The sequence below is a fragment of the Syngnathus typhle genome, linkage group LG10, assembly GCF_033458585.1.
Source record: "Syngnathus typhle isolate RoL2023-S1 ecotype Sweden linkage group LG10, RoL_Styp_1.0, whole genome shotgun sequence".
In the NCBI taxonomy this organism is placed as follows: Eukaryota; Metazoa; Chordata; class Actinopteri; order Syngnathiformes; family Syngnathidae; genus Syngnathus; species Syngnathus typhle.
Genome location: NC_083747.1, coordinates 14962434 through 14987772, shown reverse-complemented (window position 1 = coordinate 14987772; position 25339 = coordinate 14962434). Strand labels below are relative to the sequence as shown.

General features: G+C 42.5%; 1 protein-coding gene across 1 annotated transcript; it reads right to left on the bottom strand.

Annotated features, from left to right (window-relative positions):
• Positions 1–763: 763 nt before the first annotated feature.
• LOC133161613 (gastrula zinc finger protein XlCGF17.1-like) lies at positions 764–18610 on the bottom strand. The gene is made up of 2 exons (XM_061290221.1): positions 18194–18610; positions 764–2806 (listed from the first exon to the last, which is right to left on the bottom strand). Exons 1-2 carry the CDS (start codon positions 18315–18317, stop codon positions 1812–1814), a joined length of 1119 nt encoding a protein of 372 aa, XP_061146205.1. The 5' UTR covers positions 18318–18610; the 3' UTR covers positions 764–1811.
• Positions 18611–25339: the final 6729 nt, after the last annotated feature.

Genomic DNA, 25339 nt, shown 5'->3' with positions numbered 1-25339 from the left:
TTTCTGGCTTGGTTTTCTGGCTTGGTTTCTTGGCTTGGTTTCTTGGCTGTGACTTCTTGGCTGTGACTTCTTGGCTGTGACTTCTTGGCTGTGACTTCTTGGCTGTGACTTCTTGGCTGTGACTTCTTGGCTGTGACTTCTTGGCTGTGACTTCTTGGCTGTGACTTCTTGGCTGTGACTTCTTGGCTGTGACTTCTTGGCTGTGACTTCTTGGCTGTGACTTCTTGGCTGTGACTTCTTGGCTGTGACTTCTTGGCTTTTGCTTGGACAAAGGAAGCTGGTGGTGGAGGGGGGTCCAAGCGCTGGTCGCTGTGCGGTCGGTTATACTGCCGACTTATACTCCAGTGCGACATATATGTTTTTTTCTTCCCTTTATTGAGCATTTTATGGCTGATGCGACTTGTACTCCGGAGCGACTTTTAGTCCGAAAAATACGGTACGTTTGTAACTATTATCGAATGTTTTAATGATAACATATGCACTTATATGGTTTAATATACACTTATCGATACACAATGGGTGACACTACTTCGTGGATTTTCACATATCCCTCGCGGGTGGTCTAGGAACCAATTATCCACGAAAAATGAGGGATTACTGTATTGCACTTTTCTACTATCCTGGATACTCCAGATATAGAAGAAAATTATTTTCAAAGCAAAGAAAGTTGATTTTCCATTATATGTGTTCTTTAAAACTGATTTATTGAATGTATATGTTATGCTAAGAAATGTTTTCTATGTAAAGAAACACACACAAGCAGTTATGGTTCAGAAGCGAACTGGATCTTTATTTTGAAATACAACTGAAGTTGTGGATATTTTCGTTGAAGTGACTTAACCAATTAGCTTGAGAGACTTGAACATTTCTCACGTCATCCAGGTGAAACTTTCTCCTCTCTTCTCATGCTCATGGAGGCAATGGCTTTTTACTCGTGTATTACATTAGAATGCGGAAATAAAGGGAGTAAGACGCTATGAATCTCAAGTGTTTTATACCCGAGTTTGGCTTGCTGATGAACCGTGATAACGTACATAGTACATAACGCACAGGGAGATCAGTACACTTACATATTCTGATTCAAAGTTTGATGGGACAGATTTACTTCCATACAATACATGCACAGAGCAGTGTGGCAATGGTTATTAAGGGAGTGGGAAATGTTTGTCACACAAAAGTATTGGGGAGGGTTTAAAAAGCTTTAATATTGCACACTGGACCACAATGCAACAGGAGATTCATGCCCAACTGTGACTTATTTTGGTTTCGCTATGCATGATGTCCCCAGGGTTAGTTATGTTGCATTGCTTGGCAAGGACAGACCACTCTTCACTTGCAATACATTCATTCCCTCTAGGGGCCAACAGGAAAAACCACATGATGGAAATTTTAATACATTACATAATATATTTCTAATTAAAACATATATAGTTCCTACTTCGCAGATCTTCACCTATCGTGGGTGGTCTTGGAGCCAATTATCCGAGATAAATGAAGGATTACTGTATTACACACTAAAACTATAAAAATGAAACAATGCAACACTTTCAGAAAAACAAACAAATTTGCCCAGTAAACTAAATACCAGTATTACTAAAGACAAAGAACATTTAAAATTCACATCTCAAAACAAGATAAAACGCTAACTACAATGAAGGGTTGTTCCGACTATGTTAACTAACGACATGTCACAGCATTTTCAAATTCATTAAAAACTAAAACATGAACTTTTCACTGAGGTAAATGGAAGGATAAGTTTAGTGTTATGACAAGAATGTACATGGAACATAATTATCATTGATACATAATCTTCATTGATCGCTGCTCATTTTACCAACGCACAAGTGATTCTTAATCTGATATTTCCAAGTGAATCTTCGGACACAAACTGAGCAGGAAAAAGGTTTCTCACCAGTGTGGGTTCTTGTGTGTGTTTTTAAGCTTCCCTTGTGTGAGAATCTTTGACCACAAACTGAGCAGGAAAAAGGTTTCTCACCAGTGTGGGTTCTTGTGTGTGTTTTTAAGCTTCTCTTCTGTGAGAATCTTTGGCCACAAACTGAGCAGGAAAAAGCTTTCTCACCACTGTGGGTTGCTGTGTGACTTTTTAAGTGACCATTCAAAGAGAATCTTTGGCCACAAACTGCGCACGAAAATGGTTTCTCACCAGTGTGGGTTCTTGTGTGTGTTTTTAAGGTTCCCTTCTGTGAGAATCTTTGGCCACAAACTGAGCAGGAAAAAGGTTTTTCACCTGTGTGTGTTCTTAAATGGGTTTTTAAGTGTCCCTTCTGAGAGAATCTTTGGCCACAAACTAAGCAGGAAAACGGTTTCTCACCAGTGTGGGTCCGTGTGTGTTTTTTTAAGTAACCCTTCCGAGAGAATCTTTGGCCACAAACTGGGCAGGGAAAAGGTTTCTCTCCTGTGTGTATCGTTGTGTGTAGTTTGAAACTACTCTTATGAGCAAATATTTTCCAACACTGAGAACATTTCCAGTGTTTGTTTTCAGAGTGACATGTAATATCACCGCTATACTCATCTTCATCATCATAATCGTCATGAGACGTGTCATCACTATCTGATGATGAAGCCAAGCCTTTGCTTGCCCCACTTGGAACTCCATCTTTATACTTCACAAGAAAAGCAGTCGATGGCAACTTGTAGATTTCCTCCTCCTCCGACTCCTCTTTTTTGATTAAAGGAGTCTTCTGCTTCTTTTGCTCAAAGTGGGGGAACTCTACGTCCACCTCTTCCTCTTTAACATGCCGACGCTCTGGCTCCTGATGCGCAGGACCAAAATCTTCAATAATGTCTGCAAACACAAACACATGTAATAATTTATATTTACAACAAAGCTTATTTGGAGCACAAAATCAAGTTCACTTTACGACTTTACTGTTTGACATTAGCAAACTGACGGATGGCATTTTTAGGCGGGTATCCTTGTGTATTTGTGGAAATACGTGGACATTTCTGAGTGATGGCTTAGTCAGAAGTGTTTTAGGGATTACCGTATATTCCGGACTATAAATCGCTCCAGAGTATAAATCGCACTAGCCATAAAATGCATAATAAAGAGGAATACAACGTATATAAATCGCACCGGTTAGGGTTTACAGATTATCTTCATCGTATGATTATGTTGGAATGTAACCTGTAATAACTTACCTAGCTTGTCCTGTCTTAACAAAAGTAGTAGAACAAAGTGCTAATATCTTTTGAACTGATTGACTAGCTGCAGAGGAAGCAACCAGTGTTACTTTGTCTGCACAACGTCGTAAAAGACCCCCTGCTATGCTTTGAACAGCAGGCCAGGGGCTTCAACCCCATCCTGTTGCATCTTTCAACCCTCACTCTCACCCCCACTCTGTTTCTCTCAATAAAAATGCTCCTGCATGACGCCAGAGTCAGACCTCATTCCATCATCGCTGTACACACAGCGACGAATGGACTTTCCGCCTGCAGGTGTCTAAAAGGACTTGCTTGTCTCCCGTGTGGTTCTTGCAAAATAAGTGATCACCACCCTAACAGCACCGGAGTACAAGTCGCATTTTTGGGTGAACTTTATTTGACAAGATATAACACCAAGAACAGACATGAACAGGCAACAATGGTATGCTAACGTTACATAAACACAAACGTGGAGCTGAGAACGTGCCTGACATAACATTAACAGTTATTCAAATAACTATAACATAAATAACACGTTTATCATGCAACGTGTTGAACATGCAAACTCCACACAAGGAGGGAAAAAGGTGGAATCGAAACTGCACCCTCCTAACTGTGAGGCGGACGCGCTAACCAGTGCGCCACCGAGCCGCCCTTGTATGCATACACTTACCGTTTTTTTCCGTGTATATTGCGCAAAATTTAACTCATTTATTGTCCTAAAATCTGGGGTTCGCATTATACATGGGTAAAAAAAAAAAAAAATTCATTTTTTTTTTTAAATTTTTTTTTAGAAAATCATGGTACAACAAAACCAACAACAGGACTGACCGACAAAGATGTGGAACAAAAAGACAGGGTGACATTACCAAAGACAGGAACAGAAACCAAACAGACATCATGACAGTAACACATGCAATGATCCGACGGTGAGCGAGGGGCAGACAGGACTTAAATACGAAACACGTTACATTGATTGAGGTGACACAGGAAGGGAGGGGCGACGCGAACAGAAACTATGGCAACCTAGACACATAGCAAAACTGGGGACGAGACATGACAAATCTCCCTCGAAATAAAACTTGAAATCTTCTTGTTTGTTGTCAATCGTGCATCGCATTCAGCCATCCTGCCCAACACACTTAGTCAGTAAAATTCATAATTGACGACATCGTTTGATGCGATGGTGTTGATGGCGTGTTATTGTCAAATATTGTTTGGTTTTTAATACGTCGCAAACCGGATATCATACGGAGGCCGCCATTACAGATGCGCAGAACAGATGCGCAAGACACGTCAGCTACATAAAGAGTGAGAAATCAGTTTTCTTACCATTAGTTTCAATTCACAGTTTAATTAGCAGTTTCAATCAGCAAATAACAAAATGCGTATTACAGGTAATATATTATTTCACAACACTTTGCCTTGTTCCTTTCTTCTCTGCTGTTCACTTCAAACACGCTCCTTACGAACACAATGCTCTCGTATCAGACGGTTGCTCGATCACCTGCTCGTTTGCTGTCACAATGTACCCTACACAAATCCGAAACATTTGTTGCGGCTCCGAGTCACGACGAGGGGCAAGTTTTGGTTTCCAAGGGTGTTTTTATTCCGGTAAAAAACGGAAAAAACGGTATTCGTTTATACAAACCGGATTTGGTTGAAGTTGGGAAATTGTGTAAAACGTAAATAAAAACAAAATACGATTTCAAAATCCTTCTCGACCCATATTCAATTGAATACACTACAAAGACAACATATTTAATGTTCAAACTTATAAACGTAATTGTTTTTTTGCGAAATAATAATTAACTTAGAATTTCATGGCTGCAACACGTCCAATAGAAGTTGGGAAAGGTGGCAAAAAATACTGAGAAAGCTGAGAAAAGCTCATCAAACACCTATTTGGAACATCCCACATGTGATCAGGCTAATTGGGAACAGGTGGGTACCATGATTGGGTATAAAAGGAGCCGCCCTAACCATGCTCAGCCATTCACAAGCAAGGATGGGGCGAGGTTCACCACTTTGTCCACAACTGCGTGAGAAAATAGTTGAACAGTTTAAGAACATTTCCTCAAAGCAAAATTGCAAGGAATTTAGGGATTTCTACATCTACGGTCCATAATATCATCAAAAGGTTCAGAGAATCTGGTGAAATCACTGCACGTAAGCGCCACGGCCGGAAACCAAGACTGAATGACCGTGACCTTTGATCCCTCAAACTGCACGAAAAAGAAAGTTTTTGCAGCACAAACCAGCACAAACCAGCACAAACCAGCACAAACCAGCACAAACGAACGGTACCATTTTGGGTCCATTTGGAAGTAAATGGGGGGGGCTGAGTGACGTCATAACTATAAATTAAATGTGCAATATCTTCGAAACCGTAGCAGCACAAACAAAAGTGTTTGCGGTAGGAACCAGCACAAGCGAAGCACAAACGAACGGTACCATTTTGGGTCCATTTGGAAGTAAATGGGGGGCTGAGTGACGTCATTGCAGGGCTCGAAGCTTATTTTTTTCCCAAGTTGCCCTCGGGCAAGTTAGAGAAAATTTTACTTGCCCGAAACAAAATTTTACTTGCCCGATTTTTTTTGGAGTGGATTTTTACTTGCCCGACACATTTTTGCAATAAAAAAGACAACACTATAAGTTTTGCCTTCATATGCCTTCGTATCCGCCAACCGGAAACAAGCTCTGCTGGTGCGCAGGCGCAGAAGAGCCAGGGACGGGTAAGGGAGCATGCATTTAATTACGAAGCGCTTTGCCGTTATCAATGTATTGCAGACTTACACGAGAAACTAACCGCTCCCTAGAAAACAAAATGTCGGACCAGAAGCGGCAGATGTTGCGAGAAATTATGCACAAAATCGTCTTTTTACAGCTTGAAAACATGGTATTATGGCAGGGCAAGTTCGGGCAAGTGAGGAAAAAATTCTACTTGCCCGTCTGCCATCGCTACTTGCCCCGGGCAATCGGGCAATCGTTAGTTTCGAGCCCTGCATTGCTATAAATTAAATGTGTAATATCTACGAAACCGTGGCAGCACAAACGAAGGTTTTTGCAGCAAAAACCAGCACAAACGAACGGTACCATTTTGGGTTCATTTGGAGCAGATGGGGGGCTGGGTGAACTCTTGATGACCTATAAAATAATTTTGCATAACTAAAAAACCGTTGCAGTACAAACAAACAATTTTTACGGCACAAACCAGCACAAACAAAACAAACTATTTTCCTTAAATTTTGCATGGGGTGGGGGGGCCAGCTTCACGCAGGTGAAATAAAATGTGAAGTATACTAGTAAGTGTGTGTTAATGATTCAAGATTCAAGAGTTTTTATTCGCCATGTTTGAGCATGCCAAACAAGGAATTTGACTTCTGTAAAACACACCCTCTGTTCAACATTAGGTGACTAACAACACTCAGGACATGTGTAAAATGGCAAAAACAGTGTAGACAAATTCAAAAAGGTGTGAAGAGCAGGATGTTATTGCCCAGTAATGACTCTGAGACCCTATGAGTGGTGTGAGTTCAACAGAGCAACAGCCCGGGGGAAGAAGCTGTCTCTGTGTCTGCTGGTTTTGGCGTACCGAGCTCTATAACGCCGTCCGGAGGGGAGTAGTTCAAACAGACTGCAACCTGGGTGAGAAGGGTCTGTAGAGATGTTCCTTGCACGTTTCCTAGTCCTGGACAGGTACAAGTCTTGGATAGATGGGAGGTTGATTCCAATGATCTTTTCTGCAGTCCTGATTGTCCGTTGCCGAGAAAATGCAAGACGGCTGGCTATACCGCAGTGCCTGCTGCCCGATGATTACAGTTAGGATAGGCTCCAGCATGCCCGCGACTCCCGTGGGGACAAGCGGCATGGAAGATGAATGGATGGATCAACGTTTTTTTTTTAATGTGTTTAAACACTATTGCGGTGTTTTGCGGACTTTTCGCGAGCCTTAAAACCCCCCATAGGCAAAAATCAATGACATATGGCCACAATTACCATAATTTTCGGACTATAAATCGCTCCGGAGTACAAGTCGCATCAGCCATAAAATGCCCAAAAATGTGAAAAAAAACATTTACAAGTCGCATTTTGGGGGGCAATTTATTCGACAAAATCCAACACCAACAACAGTCATGAACGAGCAACAACAGGCTAAACGATAGGTATGCTAACGTGATATAAACACAAACGAAGAGCTGAGAACAGCCCTGACGTAAAATTCAGAGTTATTAAAAAAACTATTACCGTTTTCTTCCATGTATAATGCACCCCCATGTATAATCGAGTAGCAACATGTATGTTGCTAGACTTCAGTAATTTCCGATTGTCGGGGGGGTTGGGGTGGAGCGATCCAGGGCGCTTGCAGGTGAGCTCTTGATTTGTGAAATAAAGAGCCGGTTTCCAAACCCACGTCTTGCCTGGTACTTTGGTAAAGCTACAATATACAGTGTTTTTCCATGCATAATGCGCCCCCGTGCATAATACACACCCTAAAAATGGCATGTTGATACTGGAAAAAAGCCTGTACCCATGTATAATACGCACCCAAATTTTGACTCCTACTTAAGTCCGTAAACGTAAAATTATTTCAGAAAAAAGATCATCTTTGGGAACAACCGTCAGTATCACTGCGCATGCGCTAGCAAACTCAATAGCGAAGAAATACTTCGGATTTGTGTAGGGTACATTGTGACAGCAAACGAGCAGGTGATCGAGCAAGCGTGTGATATGAGAGCATTGTGTTTGTATGGAGCGTGTTTGAAGTGAACAGCAGAGAAGAAAGCGCATCTGTAATGGCGGCATCCGTATGATATCCGGATTAAAAAATAAATAAAATTGTACCCATGTATAATGCTCACCCCAGATTTTAGGACAATAAATTAGTTAAATTTTGCGCACTATACATGGAAAAAAACGGTACATAAATAACACGTTAATAAAACCATCTGTGTCACTCTAATTCATTAAATCCATCGATCGTCCATTGTCAACAAGGCGTGCGCGCCGTTGACGGCGCTTGCACTTCAAAATATTCCACAGGCCCATATAACGATATATAAATTATATATCAAATAACTATTATATAGGGTGTTTCATAAAGTATGCCGTTTTTAAAAATGCAATAAATCAGCCAAAATCTATGCAAAATTCAAAATTTTTATTTAATTTCATTTAACATACTTCAATTTAATAATGAAAATGATATTGAGCATATGTCCACCTCCACTTTCTCTGCAGGCAGTCATCCGATCGTTGAAATTAACGATAACTCTTTTGCAGACGTCCCTGTCGACTTCGCCGATTACCCGTTGAATTTCCATCTTCAGTTCGGTAATCGTTTGAGGTTTGTTCACGTAAACTTGTGACTTCACATATCCCCATACAAAGAAGTCACAAGGTGTGAGGTCACATGACCTCGGAGGCCATTCTTGGTCGCCGCCGCGAAGTGAGATCAGACGCTCAGGGAATTTTTCACGAAGCAAGGTGATAGTCTCCCGGGATGTGTGGCAGGTAGCCCCGTCCTGCTGAAACCACATTTCATCAATTCAGTCATCCTCCATTTCTTCCAGAGCAGGCCACAAAAAGTTAGTTATCATGTCCCGATAAAGGTTGCCATTTACAGTAACTGAATTTCCATCATCATCTTCAAAAAAAGGGGCCAATCACGCCTCCTGCCCAAAAACCACACCAAACTGCGGCTCGTAGGGGATGCATTTCGTGCTCTTGGATCACTCCAGGGTTTTCGTCACCCCAAATGCGAAACTGTTGTTGCGGTCGGGGCATTGTCATGTCCAAAGAGCACTCCCCGTTTTTGTAATAAGTTTTCACAATAAGAATGCGTTGCTCGATACTGAACCGCTCCATGGCTCCAAAATAGGAAAACGACAAATGGTCTTCTAATCGGAGTGATAATAGATAACGAAAATGATAGGAACAGTGCTGACAATCTTCAAACAAAGAAATCCCGCGCAATTAAAAAACTGCGCACTTTATGAAACACCCTATATAAGCAATAATGTTATCAAACCATCTGTGTCACTCCAAATCATTAAATCCATCGATCGTCCTTTGTCAACAATGGGTGCGCGCAGCTGACGGCGCTTGCAGTTCAAAATATTCCACAGGCCCATATAACGATATATAAATTAGATATCAAATAACTATTATATAAGCAATAGTATTATCAAACCATCTGTGCACTCTAAATTTAAATCCATCGATCAAATTCCTCGTCCTTTGTCAACAACGCCGCGCGTGCGCCCTCACGTCAGCCTCGTCGTTATTCCACAGATCTAGTATATAACTATATTGTGGCGTCAACAAAGTACAAGGAAAGACGTAGGTTTGGTAAACGGCTCTTTATTTAACAAAACAAACTTCCAGGCGTGTGGCGGCGTGGACTTCCAGCCACGGAGGTGGAAGAGAGATCCATAGAATAGGACCGGGCGTGCCTAAAAGCCATGACAGAGCCCCACCCACCATCCCCGGACAGCCACCCGGCCGAGCGCCGGCCTCCGACATCTATCCACGGAGGTGAAAGAGAGCTCCGTAGAGTAGGACCGGGCGTGCGTAAAAGCCATAATAGTTTTTCAAACCTTCTGTGTCACTCCAAATCTTTAAATTAGTCCTCCGTGTCACTTAGAAACAAAGCCGCTAATGATGCCGGTAGTACGTGGGGCTCTTTGTCATCTCGTGATCAATCCTTGTCCTTTTTGTAAACAGCCGCCACGCCGCGCTGCTGACGACACTTGAAATTCAAATTACAGTAATCCCTTGCTACATAGCGATTTCACTTGTTTTGGGGGAAAATGTTTGGAAAAAAAAACACATAAGTCGCTCCTTATTATAAGTCGCCCCGCCCCCCCCACCCATACTATGAAAAAAAACGCGACTTCTAGTCCGAAAATTACGGTATATGTCAAACAATTATCAATTTAACTAAATAACTATGAAGTATTCGGAAGTATGCATATACACTTGTCACGTGTAAACATTAGACACCAGCAAGAAAAACATGTTCAATGGGTAAATTTTTTGAAAATAAATAATGTGTTATTCTGAAGCATGGAGAATTGAAATGTGGACAGAGACTGTTGGCATGGCAAATGATAACATAGCAACAAAACATTAGCTAGGATTTTTCAAAGTCAAAGTCTGCTTTATTGTGCCCCGATGCGGTGGGGTCGACTGTAAAGGTCCAAACATTCAGGTGGCCAACTGCTCCAGTCAATTCATTATTTTAACAACAAACCCCGCATTCGTGGAACGACACAATGTGACTTCATTCAAGTTTTATAGCTGCGTTGGAGTGAACTTGACTGAGAAGAACGGAAAAAGCAACGCTTGGAGGAAAAAGCAACGCTTGTTTCAGAGGGGAGTGCACAACTAGCCGCGAAGCTACAACACACTGCTTCATTGCTAAAAACCAACAAGCGCGTCCCAAACATGGGTCCGAAGAAGGCATCAACGGCTCCCCTCTTTTCGGTGGAGGAGACCGAAGATATTAAAAAGGCGTTGGAGTTCCTCACTGAAGAAGTCTCGGTTGTCAGGATGGAGCAGAAAGCTATCCTCAAGCTGGTCGAGGAGGTCAAAGCTCTCCGCATCCGGAATGCGGAGAACGAAAAGAAAATCACCTTCCTGGAAAGCAGGGTTGCTGACCTGGAGCAATACACCAGAATCAACGACGTGATCATCTCCGGAGTTAATATCAAAGCCCGATCATACGCCCGGGCAGTGGCCGCTGGCGAGGGAGGTGAGCCCGATGAACTGGATGTTAGCTCCACGGAGCAACAGGTGGCTACTTTCCTGCAGTCCAAGGGGATACAGCTGGACTGCGACAACATCGAAGCTTGCCACCCTCTGCCCAAGAGGAGCCTCGGAGACAAACCCGCTGTCATCATGCGGTTTGTCAACAAAAACCACAAGATTGCACTATTAAAACAAGGAAGAAAGCTGAGAGGAACCGACGTCTACATCAATGAGCACCTGACCAAGCACAACGCTGATATTGCCAAAAAAGCACGCTACCTGAGGAAGCAGAAAAAAATTCAACATACCTGGACTACAAACTGTAAAATATTTATCAAGCTCAATGGAACACCAGAGGAAGCAAAAGTGCTGATGGTAAGGAGTATCGAGGAGCTGGATAGATACCAATGATCATCATGCAGGACTGTAAGGTAAACTCTACTCACAACCATGACACACATCGAAAGAAATCAAGCATCTACACCTGAAGACAACAGTAACATAACTCAGAGGATTAGTGAACACGACAAACTGGAACTCCAATCATTTCAATACACTGACCACAGTTCACAGGATATGGAACATGATATAGACCCGGATAACAACTTCTTTAACTCAATCAACAATAACTGCAGTTATTATACTAATGAGGAATTTAATAGAATCAATACAGATAGCAGACTGTCTATTATACATATTAACAGTAGGAGTCTGTGTGCCAACTTTACAAACATTAAGGATTATCTTCATCAGTTTACTCGCAATAACGGAAACATGGATCAACGCAGTAAAAGGGGCGGACTTTGAGCTGGAGGGATATGACTTTATACACATAGATCGACAAAACAAAAGGTGGAGGAGGAGTTGCGATATATGTGGAAAAGACATTAAACGTCAGGGTGATACAGGATATGTCAATGGTAGTTAACAACATATTGGAATGCATAACAATTGAAATACTTAAGGAAAAAAAGAAAAATGTAATCATTAGCTGTAAATATCGGACACCAGGTTCCAGCATTGAACTGTTCACAGAATGGATGGAGGAGGTATTTTCAATGGTCAGTTGCAAAACAATTTTCATCTGTGGAGACTTCAACATTGATTTACTCAATCCAAACAAGCACAAACTGACCGAACACTTTGTTAACACAATATATAGCATGAACTTGTATCCAAAAATCACTAGACCAACCAGAATAACTTCTCACTGTGCCACTCTTATTGATAATATATTCACAAATGACATTTTAAACAACACCATAAGTGGGTTATTAGTCAGCGACATCAGTGACCATTTGCCAGTTTTTATGGTTTTTGATGACAACTATAAAACTATCCAACTGGCCAAAAAACAGGAATACAGAAGAATTAAAACAGAAGAAACAATAAACGCATTTAAAAATGGTTTAATGTCACAAAACTGGGATATTATATACAATGAAAATAATATTAACTGTGCATATGAGGAATTCTTAAAAATTTTCCAAAGGTTATATGACAAATACTGCCCTGTAAAAGTATATAATAGGAAACTAAAGTATGTAGATCATCCCTGGATTACAAAGGGCTTACAAAATGCCTGTAAAAAGAAAAATACACTTTACAGAGAATTTATAAGACAAAGAACTAAAGAGGCAGAAAATATAAACAATATAAGAATAAACTAACTAATATTAAAAGAGCTGCTAGAAAAGAATACTATAGTAAGATAATAAATGATAACGAAAACAACACCAAAGAAATATGGAATATAATGAATACTGTAATAAAAAATGGCTCTAAAAAAATTAATTATCCTAAATATTTTATTATCAGGAATACTGATAAGTATGATATGCAAGAAGTGGCTGAAAACTTCAATGCATTCTTTGTAAATACGGGACCTGATCTGGCCAAACAAATCCCAGATTCAGTAACAACTGAGGAGCAATGTAATAGTTTAATACAGGGGTCCCCAAACTTTTTCCTGTGAGGGCCACATAACCTTTCCCTTCTCTGATGGCGGGCCGGTGGTAGTTTGTAACAGAAAAAGTGTGACGATCGTAGGGGAGCTTAAAATTTTTATTGTTTTTCAGAAAGCCACACATAACCATCCATCCATCCATTTTCTGTACCGCTTAGTCCCCACCGGGGTCGCGGGCGTGCTGGAGCCTATCCCAGCCGTCATCGGGCAGCAGGCGGGGGACACCCTGAACTGGTTGCCAGCCAATCGCAGGGCACACAGAGACAAACAACCATTTGCACTCGCTCTCGCACTCACACTTAGGGACAATTTGGAGTGTACAATCTGCCTACCAAGCATGTTTTTGGGATGTGGGAGGAAACCGGAGTGCCCGGAGAAAACCCACGCGGGCCCGGGGAGAACATGCAATAACTAAATAACTCTCTCTGGGTTCTTCATAGAAAAAAAACCATGGAACATTAACTTTCTGTTGTGCCATGCACAATCTTAACAGATAAAAGTTCAGCTCAGTTGTCAGAGCAGAACCTCTCTGACACATATGAGCAGTCTCTTAAAGTTCTTGTGTTCCTTCCTTATAATCCTTTTGTAGGTTCCAGTAGGCTTGTAGACACCGCTGTCTTTTTTGTTAAAGTTTGATAGTGCATCATAGTCTGGAGTAAAATTTGTTGTGGCAATTCTTAGGCGAGATCCGAGGTGTTGGTCCGTTTACCTCGATCTGTGACGGGTAGATGTTGACGTTCATGTGGCTGAACGTCACGTCGCGTACGTCGAGCCAAATTGGCTGTTTTAAACGCTCGGCACTGTGTTCACCCTGCTTTACTTGGGCGACATTTTAACGGAAGGATTCCAGGGGAAGGTTTGTGCGTGGCTTTAGCGCAAAACTGCATCTGAAAGCTCAGCGCGCAAATTACAAGAATGCTGTCGTCACAGCCCACGCTCTAAATTCGGGACTGATACAAATAGAGCGCGAGTGCGCCATGTCCGTACACGCACTTGTGAGTGTGCACCGAGCTTTCTGACACGGCTTCCGGTGGTAAATGCGCAGGCGAGCGCTTCCCCATCTACTGGGGAAACGCAGTCATTGCAGGCAAAATGAGCAAAAAAAAAAAAAAAAAAAAAGTTTAATAATACAATTTATTCAGGGTTGGCGGGCCGGATTAAACGGTCCCGCGGGCCGTATCCGGCCCGCGGGCCGTAGTTTGGTGACCCCTGGTTTAATAGATAGGAATCTGAGCTCAATGTTCCTCAAAGCAGCGGATGAGAAAGAAATTATAAAGATAGTTTCCCAATGCACAAACAAGACATCCAAAGACTGTGATGACATTGACATGAGTATCGTAAAACGAGTGATTGAGGGGATCTCTAAACCATTAACATACATCTGTAACCTATCATTTCAGACCGGTATATTTCCAGATAAAATGAAAATAGCAAAAATCATACCTTTGTACAAAACCGGGAACAAACACCACTTCACAAACTACAGACCTGTATCATTATTATCACAATTTTCTAAAATACTGGAAAAACTTTTCAATAACCGACTGGACAAATTTATAGATAAACATAAAGTACTCACTGAAAGTCAATATGGATTTAGATCCAACAGAGCAACATCACTGGCACTAATTGACACAGTGGAGGAAATTACTAACGCAATAGACCTAAAACAATATACAGTTGGGATATTCATTGATCTAAGAAAGGCATTTGACACAATAAATCATGAAATGTTATTCAATAAATTACATCGGTATGGTATCAGGGGGAAACCATTAGCTTGGATCAAGAGCTATTTAACAAAAAGGAAACAGTTTGTGAAGTTTGGTGACACTTGTTCAACGTGTTTGGACATTAGTTGTGGCGTCCCTCAGGGGTCAGTGTTGGGCCCTAAACTTTTTATATTATATATAAATGATATATGCAAGGTATCACATAATTTGAAGATGGTTTTGTTTGCAGATGATACAAATATTTTTTGTTCTGGTAGTGATTTACACACCTTAACAACACAAATAAATAATGAATTAAGCAAATTAAAGGTATGGTTGGACAGAAATAAATTATCCTTAAACCTAAGCAAAACAAGAGTAATACTTTTTGGTAATCGGAGAACTAATTTGAAAATAGAGATAAAGCTGGATGGGGTTAATATTGAAAGAGTGAATGAGATTAAATTTTTAGGGGACATAATAGATGATAAGATCAGTTGGAAATCACAAGTTAAACATGTACAAACTAAAATCTCAAGGTGCATCGCAGTATTAAATAGAGCAAAACAGGTTCTGGATCATACAACACTTCGCATTCTTTATAATACATTAGTCCTTCCATATTTTATGTATTGTGTAGAAATCTGGGGTAATAATTATATAAGCACAATATATCCACTTATTATTTTACAAAAAAAAGCAATACGGATCATTCATGGGGCAGGATACAGGGATCATACAAATTCATTATTCTTAAGAGTCAAAACTCATCAAACTCAAAGATATAGTGGAATTCCGGACAGCACAAATACTTTTCAAAGCAAAAAATAATCTGTTGCCAACTAATATTCAGAATCTTTTCATTGGGAGGTAAGGGGGTTATAAATTAAGGGGGACATTTAATTACAGGATTAGGAAGGCACGTACAACAAAAAAAACATTCTGTATTTCAATATGTGGAGTTAAATTATGGAATACTTTGGAGGAAACGCTCAGGGAATGTTCAAACATCTATCAGTTTAAAAAAAGATATAAAGGAGAAATTAATTTTACAAGGTACAGGAATGAGGGTGTATGAGTACCAAGGGGTGCTTAGTAATTATTGATTTACGTTTCTTTGTTGGTTTTGTTTGTCTGTTTGTCTTGTTCAGGCTGTTTTTATTTTGTTTATTTCTACCATTCAGGTATTTTGTGTTGTATTTGAAGTATGTATGTATGTTAAGTGTCTGTGTGTGAAATATACGTACGTATTAATAGTGTGTTGGTACATGTTTAGTGTCTAGCAAGCAGCAGGTGGGAGATAATTTAGTAATTTAGTACTTTGTTGGGATAACTGAGGCAAAATGATTTATGGCTGGGTATTTAGGGATTATTAAATAGGGGGTGGGATTAAATAAATTATACTTCTTCCTACTCCTTTTCAGACATGTGAATGTGATTTATGGTTCTTTTGCGGCTATATGTTATATGCATGAATGTAGGTACGTCTATGTGTATATGCATGTAATTTGTCATGTCTTTTATTGTGTACAATAAGCTTATTCTTTTTTTCACATGTTTGAAATAAATAAACGAAACGAAAAACGAAACGAATTGTCAATCTCTTCACATGTCAAGACACACAAAGAAATCGAAATTACGTTTCCTACGAGACATAGTACACGATAGACATACAAGTAAACGACACAAAATAAAAACAAGAAGGCACAAACAATAAATAATAACAGTGATGAATAAATAATAAACAAATAACACAATAAATAAGAGGAGCAAAACTGAGCCAGTGTGCGTACAGCAGACAGTAAGCATAGCGCAAAGTACAGGACGCTACGCAGGAAGGGGGGGCGAGTTCTGGATACTAACAGCCTGGAGTATGAAGCTGTTGGAGAGTCTGGTGGTGCGGGAGCGCAGGCTCCTGTACCTCTTCCCAGAGGGCAGAAGATCAAACAAAGAGTGAGGGGGGTGACTCACATCACTCCCAATCGCGGTCGCCTTACGGGTGAGATGGGAGGTGTAAATGTCTTTCAAGGAGGGGAGTGAAGCACCAATAATCTTACCAGCCGTGTTCACTATGCGCTGCAGGGCCTTCAAGTTGTAGTCAGTGCAGCTGCCACCCCAAACAGCAATACAGCTGGAGAGGACGCTCTCAATGGTGCCACGGTAAAATGTAGTCATGACTGCCGGAGGAGCGCTCGCTCGCCTGAGTTTCCGCAGGAAGTACAGGCGGCGCTGGGCCTTCTTCGCCAGTGATGCGGTGTTGGCGGACCAGGAGAGATCCTCACTGATGTGCAACCCCAGGAACCTGGCGCTGCTCACTCTCTCCACCACAGCACCGTCGATGGTCAGCGGCAGGTCTTGGGTGTGACCCTTCCGGAAGTCAACAACAATCTCCTTGGTCTTGTCGACGTTCAGCAGGAGGTTGTTGTCCCTGCACCACGTGGTCAGAAGGTCAACCTCCAACCTGTATTGCGTCTCGTCTCCCTTGGTGATGAGACCCACCGGAGTTGTTGTCAGCAAACTTCACTATGCGGTTGTCGCTGTAGGTTGCAGTGCAGTCATGCGTCAGGAGGGTGAAGAGCAGCGGACTGAGCACGCAGCCTTGGGGGGCCCCCGTGCTCAGCGTGATGCTGGCGGAGATTTTGTCGCCAACACGTACCACCTGTGGCCTCTGACAGAGGAAGTCCAAACGATGTGTTGTCAAACATGAATGCGATGCGCGATTGACAACAAACAAGAAGAAAGGGGATTTCAAGTTTTATTTCGAGGGAGATTTGTCATGTCTCGTCCCCAGTTTTGCTACGTCTCTAGGTTGCCGTAGTTTCTGTTCGCGTCGCCCCTCCCTTCCTGTGTCACCTCAATCAATGTAACGTGTTTTGTATTTAAGTCCTGTCTGCCCCTCGCTCACCGTCGGATCATTGCATGTGTTACTGTCATGATGTCTGTTTGGTTTCTGTTCCTGTCTTTGGTAATGTCACCCTGTCTTTTTGTTCCACGTCTTTGTCGGTCAGTCCTGTTGTTGGTTTTGTTGTACCATGATTTTCTTCAAAAAAAAAATTGTACCCATGTATAATGCGCACCCCAGATTTTAGGACAATAAATTAGTTCAATTTCGCGCATTATACACGGAAAAAAACGGTAGTTATTGTTTGTGCCTTCTTGTTTTTATTTTGTGTCGTCTACTTGTATGTTTATCGTGTACTGTGTCTCGTCACCGTGGGATGGAGGAAACGGAATTTCAGTTTCTTTGTGTGTCTGACATATGAAGGGATTGACAATAAAGCTGACTTTGAACTTGAAACCAAGTGACGTGTGTAAAAATGTTTGAGTTTTGTGTGTGTGTGCGCGCGCGCGTGCGTGTACGCGAGTGTGTGTGTGTGCGCGCGCGTGTGTGTGTGTTCTTCCATGTCTTGGGGAGAACGCACGGCGCCGTATTGCTTTTTCTTGAACGTATATTTAATACAATTGGTTAAAATTGAATTGGTGTGAGTCTGATTTGTGTGAATATCTTTGTCCTTAGAAGAAAAAACGAAGGTAAGTAATGGTTAATGCAAGGCCCTGGCCTTCTATACGTTGAAATTTTACAACAAAGTGTACAAACCTGTTCTGTGTAGCACAACACGAGGGTGCTTGCAAACCTCGCTCAGCAGTTGAAAATGTTGCTCGTTCTCTTCTTTTATTCCACGAAGTTTCACCTCGTACTTTGGCGTCGGTATTGCACACATGTTGACCCGACAATCCAAAATAAATCCCAATAGATTGCCACTTGAGCTCTTATTGGCAATGTAGCGTGTGCTTCTCTTTGTTAGCGACTAAGGTCAAATAAGCAAACACGGCCGAGATGCGTCAGCGCGCGACCTGTTTGTCCGGGCAGAAAAACTTATTTGCAGAGCGTTAGTTACGAAAAAACAACCGAGCACAGACGTTGTGTAGTAACGAATTTGCTTGGCTGCAGCTACGAATCTTCTTCTTCTTCTTCTTCTTCTTCTTCTTCTTCTTCTTCTTCTTCTTCTTCTTCTTCTTCTTCTTCTTCTTCTTCTTCTTAGTGGATCATGGGAAGATGGCGGAGGGAGTCGACCTGCGAGTAGTAAGCTTTTTTTTTTATTTTTCCCAGGGTTGACACCGAGATTAAAGGTAATGCGTGAAATACGACAAAGGTGTCTGATTAGTCTCAAATGATTCGTTCTGTGTGTACAGCTATTGGCATACCTCATTTTTAAAGTACAAAAAAAAAGTCAAAGTCTGCTTTATTGTCAATTTCTTCACATATCAAGACACACAAAGAGATCGAAATTACGTTCCCACTATCCCACGGTGACAAGATAGTACACAATATACATACAAGTAAACAACACAAAAAGTAAAAACAAGAAGGCACAAACAATGAATAAATAAGAGTGATGAATAAATAATAAATAAACAAATAACAATAAATAAGAGGAGCAAAACGGAGCAAGTGTGCATACAGCAGACAGTCAGAATATCGCGCAAAAATACAGGACGCTACGCAGAAGGGGGGGGAGAGTTCAGGATCGTAACAGCCTGGAGTATGAAGCTGTTGGTGAGTCTGGTGGTGCGGGAGCACAGGCTCCTGTACCTCTTCCCAGAGGGCAGAAGATCAAACAAAAAGTGAGCGGGGTGTCTCCCATCACTCACAATACATCATCTAGATTTTCAAATCGTAACTTTTTCTGACCATGAGTTTCGCCTAAATCGGTTTGCAGATGACACAGTTTTCTTCCTGAAGGATTAATCCATTGTTGACATGGCTTTGCAAATTATCTCAGGCTTTTCTAAAGCTTCAGGTTGAAGAGAGAGCAACAGCATTGTATACATGTTCTGTTAGGTTAGACAATCTCATGTACGTTTAGATCAGGGGTCACCAAACTACGGCCCGCAGGCCGGATACAGCCCACGGGACCGTTTAATCCGGCCCGCCAACCCTGAACAAATTGTATTATTAAACTTTTTTTTTTGGGTCATTTTGCCTGCAATGACTGCGTTTCCCCAGTAAATGGGGAAGCGCTCGCCTGCGCATTTACTACCGGAAGCCGTGTCAGAAAGCTCGGTGCACACTCACAAGTGCGTGTACGTACTCAGTAGTACGGACATGGCGCACTCGCGCTCTATTTGTATCAGTCCTGAATTTAGAGCGTGGGATGGGACGACAGCATTCTTGTAATTCGCGCGCTGAGCTTTCAGATGCAGTTTTGCGCTAAAGCCACCCACAAACCTTCCCCTGGAATCCTTCCATTAAAATGAGTCGCCCAAGGAAAAGCAAGGTGGACACAGTGCCGAGCGTTTAAAAGAGAGTGGCCAATTTGGCTCGACGTACGCGACGTGACGTTCAGCCACATGAACGTCAACATCAACCCGTCACATATCGAGGTAAACGGACCAACACCTCGGATCTCGCCTAAGAATTGCCACAACAAATTTTACTCCAGACTATGACGCACTAGCAAACTTTAACAAAAAAGACAGCGGTGTCTACAAGCCTACTGGAACCTACAGAAGGATTATAAGAACTTTAAGAGACTGCTCATATGTGTCAGAGAGATTCTGCTCTGACAACTGAGCTGAACTTTTATCTGTTAAGATTGTGCATGGCACAACAGAAAGTTAATGTTCCATGGCTTTTTTTTCTATGAAAAACCCAGAGAGAGTTATTTAGTTCTTATTTATTTCCTGTTTTTTCTGTGAAGAACTCAGAGAGGGTTATTTAGTTATTATTTATTTCATTAATAGTGTTATTATTTGTTAGGGTTTGCAGAATATCTTCATCGTATGATAATGTTGGAATGTAACCTGTAATAATTTAACTAGCTTGTCCTGTCTAGACAAAAGTAGTTGACCAAAGTGGTAAGATCTTTTCAACTTATTGACTAGCTGCAGAGGAAGCAATCAAAGTTGCTTTGTTTACAGAACGTGGTAAAAGGTCCCCTGCTATGCTTTGATCAGCAGGGGACCGTCTTCACCTTATCCTGTGTGTTCACACACCCCCACTTTCAACCCCACTCTGTTTCTCTCAATAAATAAGCGCCTGACGAGGCCTGAGTCAGACTTCATTCGACCATCGCTGTAAGCACAGCGACGAGTGAACTCTCCGCCTGCAGGTGTCTAAAATGACTTGCTTGACTCCTGTGTGGTTCTTGCAAAATAAGTTAGAGTGAGTACCACCCTAACATTATTTGTTTCCTGACTTTTTTTCTGTAAAGACCTGGAAAGGGTTATTAAATAACCGTTATTTGGTTATATGTGTGGCTTTCTGGAAAACAATAATTTTTTTAAGCTCCCCTACGATCGTCACACTTTTTCTGTTACAAACTGACGCCGGCCCCCCATCAGAGAAGGGAAAAGTTATGTGGCCCTCAGAGGAAAAAGTTTGGGGACCCCTGGTTTAGATGCTCATACCTCTACAATGTTCTTTATTAGTTTGTATAGACATAACTGCTGAAGGAATGGGGTCGAAATACAAAAAGTCCTGCCTAGCTACAAAAACAGATATGCTCAAACCTCATCGAATAAAGTACATAAGCAGACAAGTATATTCACATATTAAATCAATAAAAGGCACATTTTAAGCATATAATTATACCTACACACCAAATCAATAAAGAAGACATAACTAGACATTTTTTTAGGGGGTAATGACAAAGGTTTTTATAACTTTATGATCTGGTATGTATTTCTGAGCACTTTATTTCAAAGTAAGTAGTTGAAATAAATGTTTTTTGATATATTGCCTGAATACCGTTTTTTCTCCATGTATAATGCGCCCCCATGTATAATACGCACCCTAAAAATGGCATGTTGATGCAGGAAAAAAGCCTGTACCCATGTATAATACGCACCCAAATTTTGACTCCTATTTAAGTCCGTGAACGTAAAATTACTTCAGAAAAAAGATCATCTTTGGGAACAACCGGATGTTATTCTGCCGGTCAGTATCACTGCGCATGCGCTAGCAACCTCAATAGCGAAGAAATGTTTCGGACTTGTGTAGGGTACGTTGTGACAGCAAACAAGTAGGTGATCGAGCAAGCGTTAGATACGAGAGCATTGTGTTCGTATGGAGCGTGTTTGAAGTGAACAGCAGAGAAGAAAGCGAAGATTATAGGACAATAAATTAGTAAAAGTTTGCGCATTATACATGGAAAAAAACGGTAATGAATAAATAATATGAGTGATGAATAAATAATAAATAACACAATAAATAAGAGGAGCAAAACCGAGCCAGTGTACATAAAGCAGACAGTAAGCATAGCGCAAAGTACAGGACGCTACGCAGAAAGGGGGAGAGAGTTCAGGATCCTAAAGGGAAATGTACTCTCGGCAGTTTACAAACACATTTGATCAAGGCTGCGTTAGACACATAATCATATCAATATAATTTCTAGTAGTAGTGTGGTCGCTTAATAAGTGGAAAGGAATGTGCAAACTACATGAATTTGTTTTCTTCAAAGTATTGTGGAACAGGATGTCCAGAAAGGGAGGATATCTCAAGGCCGATGGGGAACGCGAAAAACAACTCGTCTTTGTGGTCCAGACACCTGTGCTGAGCAGGGGAAAACCCAAACGAGGAGGAGATGACCATCAACCATCGACCAATCACCACACAATATTTTGCATGCTTGAATATTCATATTGTGTTTCTTTAAAACTGGGCAACCCGGAAGAAGGTGTTGTCTTTGATGGTCACGAACGCACACGAGTTTTTGTGTTAAGGACCCGAGGCCCAGGCGCCTGTATTAGCTTGCTTTGTCAGGATTAAACAACTGGTAAATTCGGCCTAATTGATCTACTGGTCTTCTCTTTGACAGAACGAACTCGCAAAATTGTTAGGTGCGACAGTGTGTGGATTAGGACATAACAATTCTTGTGTTAAGTGTTGATCGCAATTTGGAGTCAGATCAATAGCTAAAATCCGTATCCTAACAATTTCTTGGTGACCCTGACGTGATGTCAAGAGAAGGGTTATTGACAACTCGTGGTCTGTGTCCAAGTCACCGGACAGTTAGTCTGGGACAGCTGTCTCCCGGTCGGCGTACCGTGTGGGAATAAGGAATAAGCGCACAACATTGAGCTGGTACGACGTCTCCTAAACCCTGAGCTCATCAATGATAAGGTAAGCAGAATACCTGTTACTATATGTCAAAATTCTGCAAATCCATCCATCCATCCATCTTCTTCCGCTTATCCGGGGTCGGGTCGCGGGGGCAGCAGCTTCAGGAGGGACTCCCAGACTCCCCTCTCCCCAGCCACTTCATCTAGCTCATCCCGGGGGATCCCAAGGCGTTCCCAGGCCAGCTGAGAGACATAGTCTCTCCAGCGCGTCCTGGGTCGTCCCCGGGGTCTCCTACCGGTGGGACATGCCCGGAACACCTCCCCAGGGAGGCGTCCAGGAGGCATCCTGATGAGATGCCCGAGCCGCCACATCTGGCTCCTCTCAACGTAGAGGAGCAGCGACTCTACTCCGAGTCTCTCCCGGATGACCGAACTTCTCACCCTATCTCTAAGGGAGAGCCCGGACATCCTGCGGAGAAAACTTATTTCGGCCGCTTGTATCCGGGATCTCGTTCTTTCGGTCACGACCCATAGCTCGTGACCATAGGTGAGGGTAGGAGCATAAATCGACCGGTAAATTGAGAGCTTTGCCTTTTGGCTCAGCTCTCTCTTTACCACGACGGACCGGTACAAAGTCCGCATTACTGCCGACGCTGCACCGATCCGCCTGTCGATCTCGCGCTCCATCCTCCCCTCACTCGTGAACAAGACCCCAAGATACTTAAACTCCTCCACTTGGGGCAGGATCTCATCCGCGATTCCACCCTTTTCCGATCGAGGACCATGGACTCGGATTTGGAGGTGCTGACCCTCATCCCGACCGCTTCACACTCGGCTGCGAACCGCTCCAGTGAGAGCTGGAGATCACGGCCTGAAGAAGCCAACAGCACCACGTCGTCTGCAAAAAGCAGAGACGCGATGCTGAGGTCCCCAAACCGGACACCCTCAACGCCTCGGCTGCGCCTAGAGATTCTGTCCATAAAAATTATGAACAGAATCGGTGACAAAGGGCAGCCTTGGCGGAGTCTAACCCTCACTGGGACGAGTCCGACTTACTGCCGGAAATGCGGACCAAACTCTGGCATCGGTGATACAGGGACCGAACCGCCCTTATCAGTTGGCTCGGTACCTCGTACTCCCGAAGCACCCCCCACAGAACCTCCCGAGGGACACGGTCGAACGCCTTCTCCAAGTCCACAAAACACATGTGGACTGGTTGGGCGAACTCCCATGCACCCTCAAGGATCCTGCTGAGGGTGAAGAGCTGGTCCACTGTTCCACGGCCAGGACGAAAGCCACACTGTTCCTCCTGAATCCGAGGTTCGACCTCCCGACGGACCCTCCTCTCCAGCACCCCTGAATAGACCTTACCAGGGAGGCTGAGGAGTGTAATTCCCCTGTAATTGGAACACACCCTCCGGTCCCCCTTCTTAAAGAGGGGAACCACCACCCCAGTCTCAATCCAGAAGCACTGTCCCCGATGTCCACGCGATGTTCTGCAAATTGAAAGAGGAAATTTAAGAGGAGACTGTCGTTCAGATCAAATAAGGTGTGCAAGAAGTTAAGTTACATATACGGTAAATAAGTTTGGAACTTACGTGTGTATTAAGTTACATATACGGTGAATAAGTTTGCAACTTACGTGTGTAACGTGTACGGTAAAGTCAGGGACTTGCGCGTACTAAGGATAGGTCAGGGACCTAGTGCTTCGTCGTGGCAGACAAGGGTGCGGTGACGATCGCATTCAAATAGCTGGGGTGCTTGTAAGATCCCTGAGGAGAAGTGAGGCCTCCTCAAAAAGTATCCGGTGATAACAGTTCCTCCTGTGAGAGACCAGACCGCTAAAATATCCTAAATGTGCAACCAAATTGGGGGGAGTGTGTGTGTGATGAGAAGAATGAATGGAGTGAGATTGAGAGGAATGTATGCTGATGTGGAAGCGCAAATCGTGAGCTACATGAGAGATGGATTCGAATCCCTTTGTCTGTGTGTTCTGTGTATGTAAGTAGTCTCTGTAAAAGTTTGTGTCAGTCTGTCGTCGTTTGTCTGAGCTCTGTGCGAGCACTTTGTGTATTGGCGTGCGTGCGTGCGGATGCGTGTGTGTATGTGCGGTTGTGTGCGCGCTCGGTGTGTGTGCGTTTATGTGCACACCCTGTGTGGGTGCGGGCGTGTGAAGAGGAAGATGGGATGGATCAGAGAATGTTCAAGAAAGGAGGGGGACCGTTCGGCTCCAAAGCGTGGAATGGCGCTATCCCGGCGAGAGTGGGGGCCAGCGGGACGCGCGGGCCTGGCCAGATTGTGACGTCAACATTGATACGCTGACCCTAGTAGGTGATGACTGTGTTTAGATAAGTAGACTGTTTTATCAAAGAAATGTGAGAGTGAAGGAGGAGGTTTGATTTGTAATCTGGCATTTGGGTGCCATTTTTAAGAGTCTGTGCAGAAGCATAAATTGTTTTTGGTTGCTTTTAAATATATATTTAAGTTTATTTCGGTGCAGTAAGGATATAGCAGTTTTGAAAGACTTAAAATTGAAAGCAAAATTACATTTTAATTCTGACATATGCCAGCTAACATGAGGATGACAAATAAATAAATGAATAAATACTATAGCTCAAATGTGGCATGTGTTTTAAATTGGGCGATAAGACATTCACTTTCAAGCACTATCATTTAGCGC

Excerpts from the sequence above, each read along its gene's own strand:
- LOC133161613 (XM_061290221.1), bottom strand. The coding sequence starts at position 18,317 with ATGTGTGCAATACCGACGCCAAAGTACGAGGTGAAACTTCGTGGAATA. Across the intron at positions 2,807-18,193 it reads TGTTGTGCTACACAGAACAG|ACATTATTGAAGATTTTGGT; the intron begins GTTTGTACACTT and ends TTGTGTTTGCAG.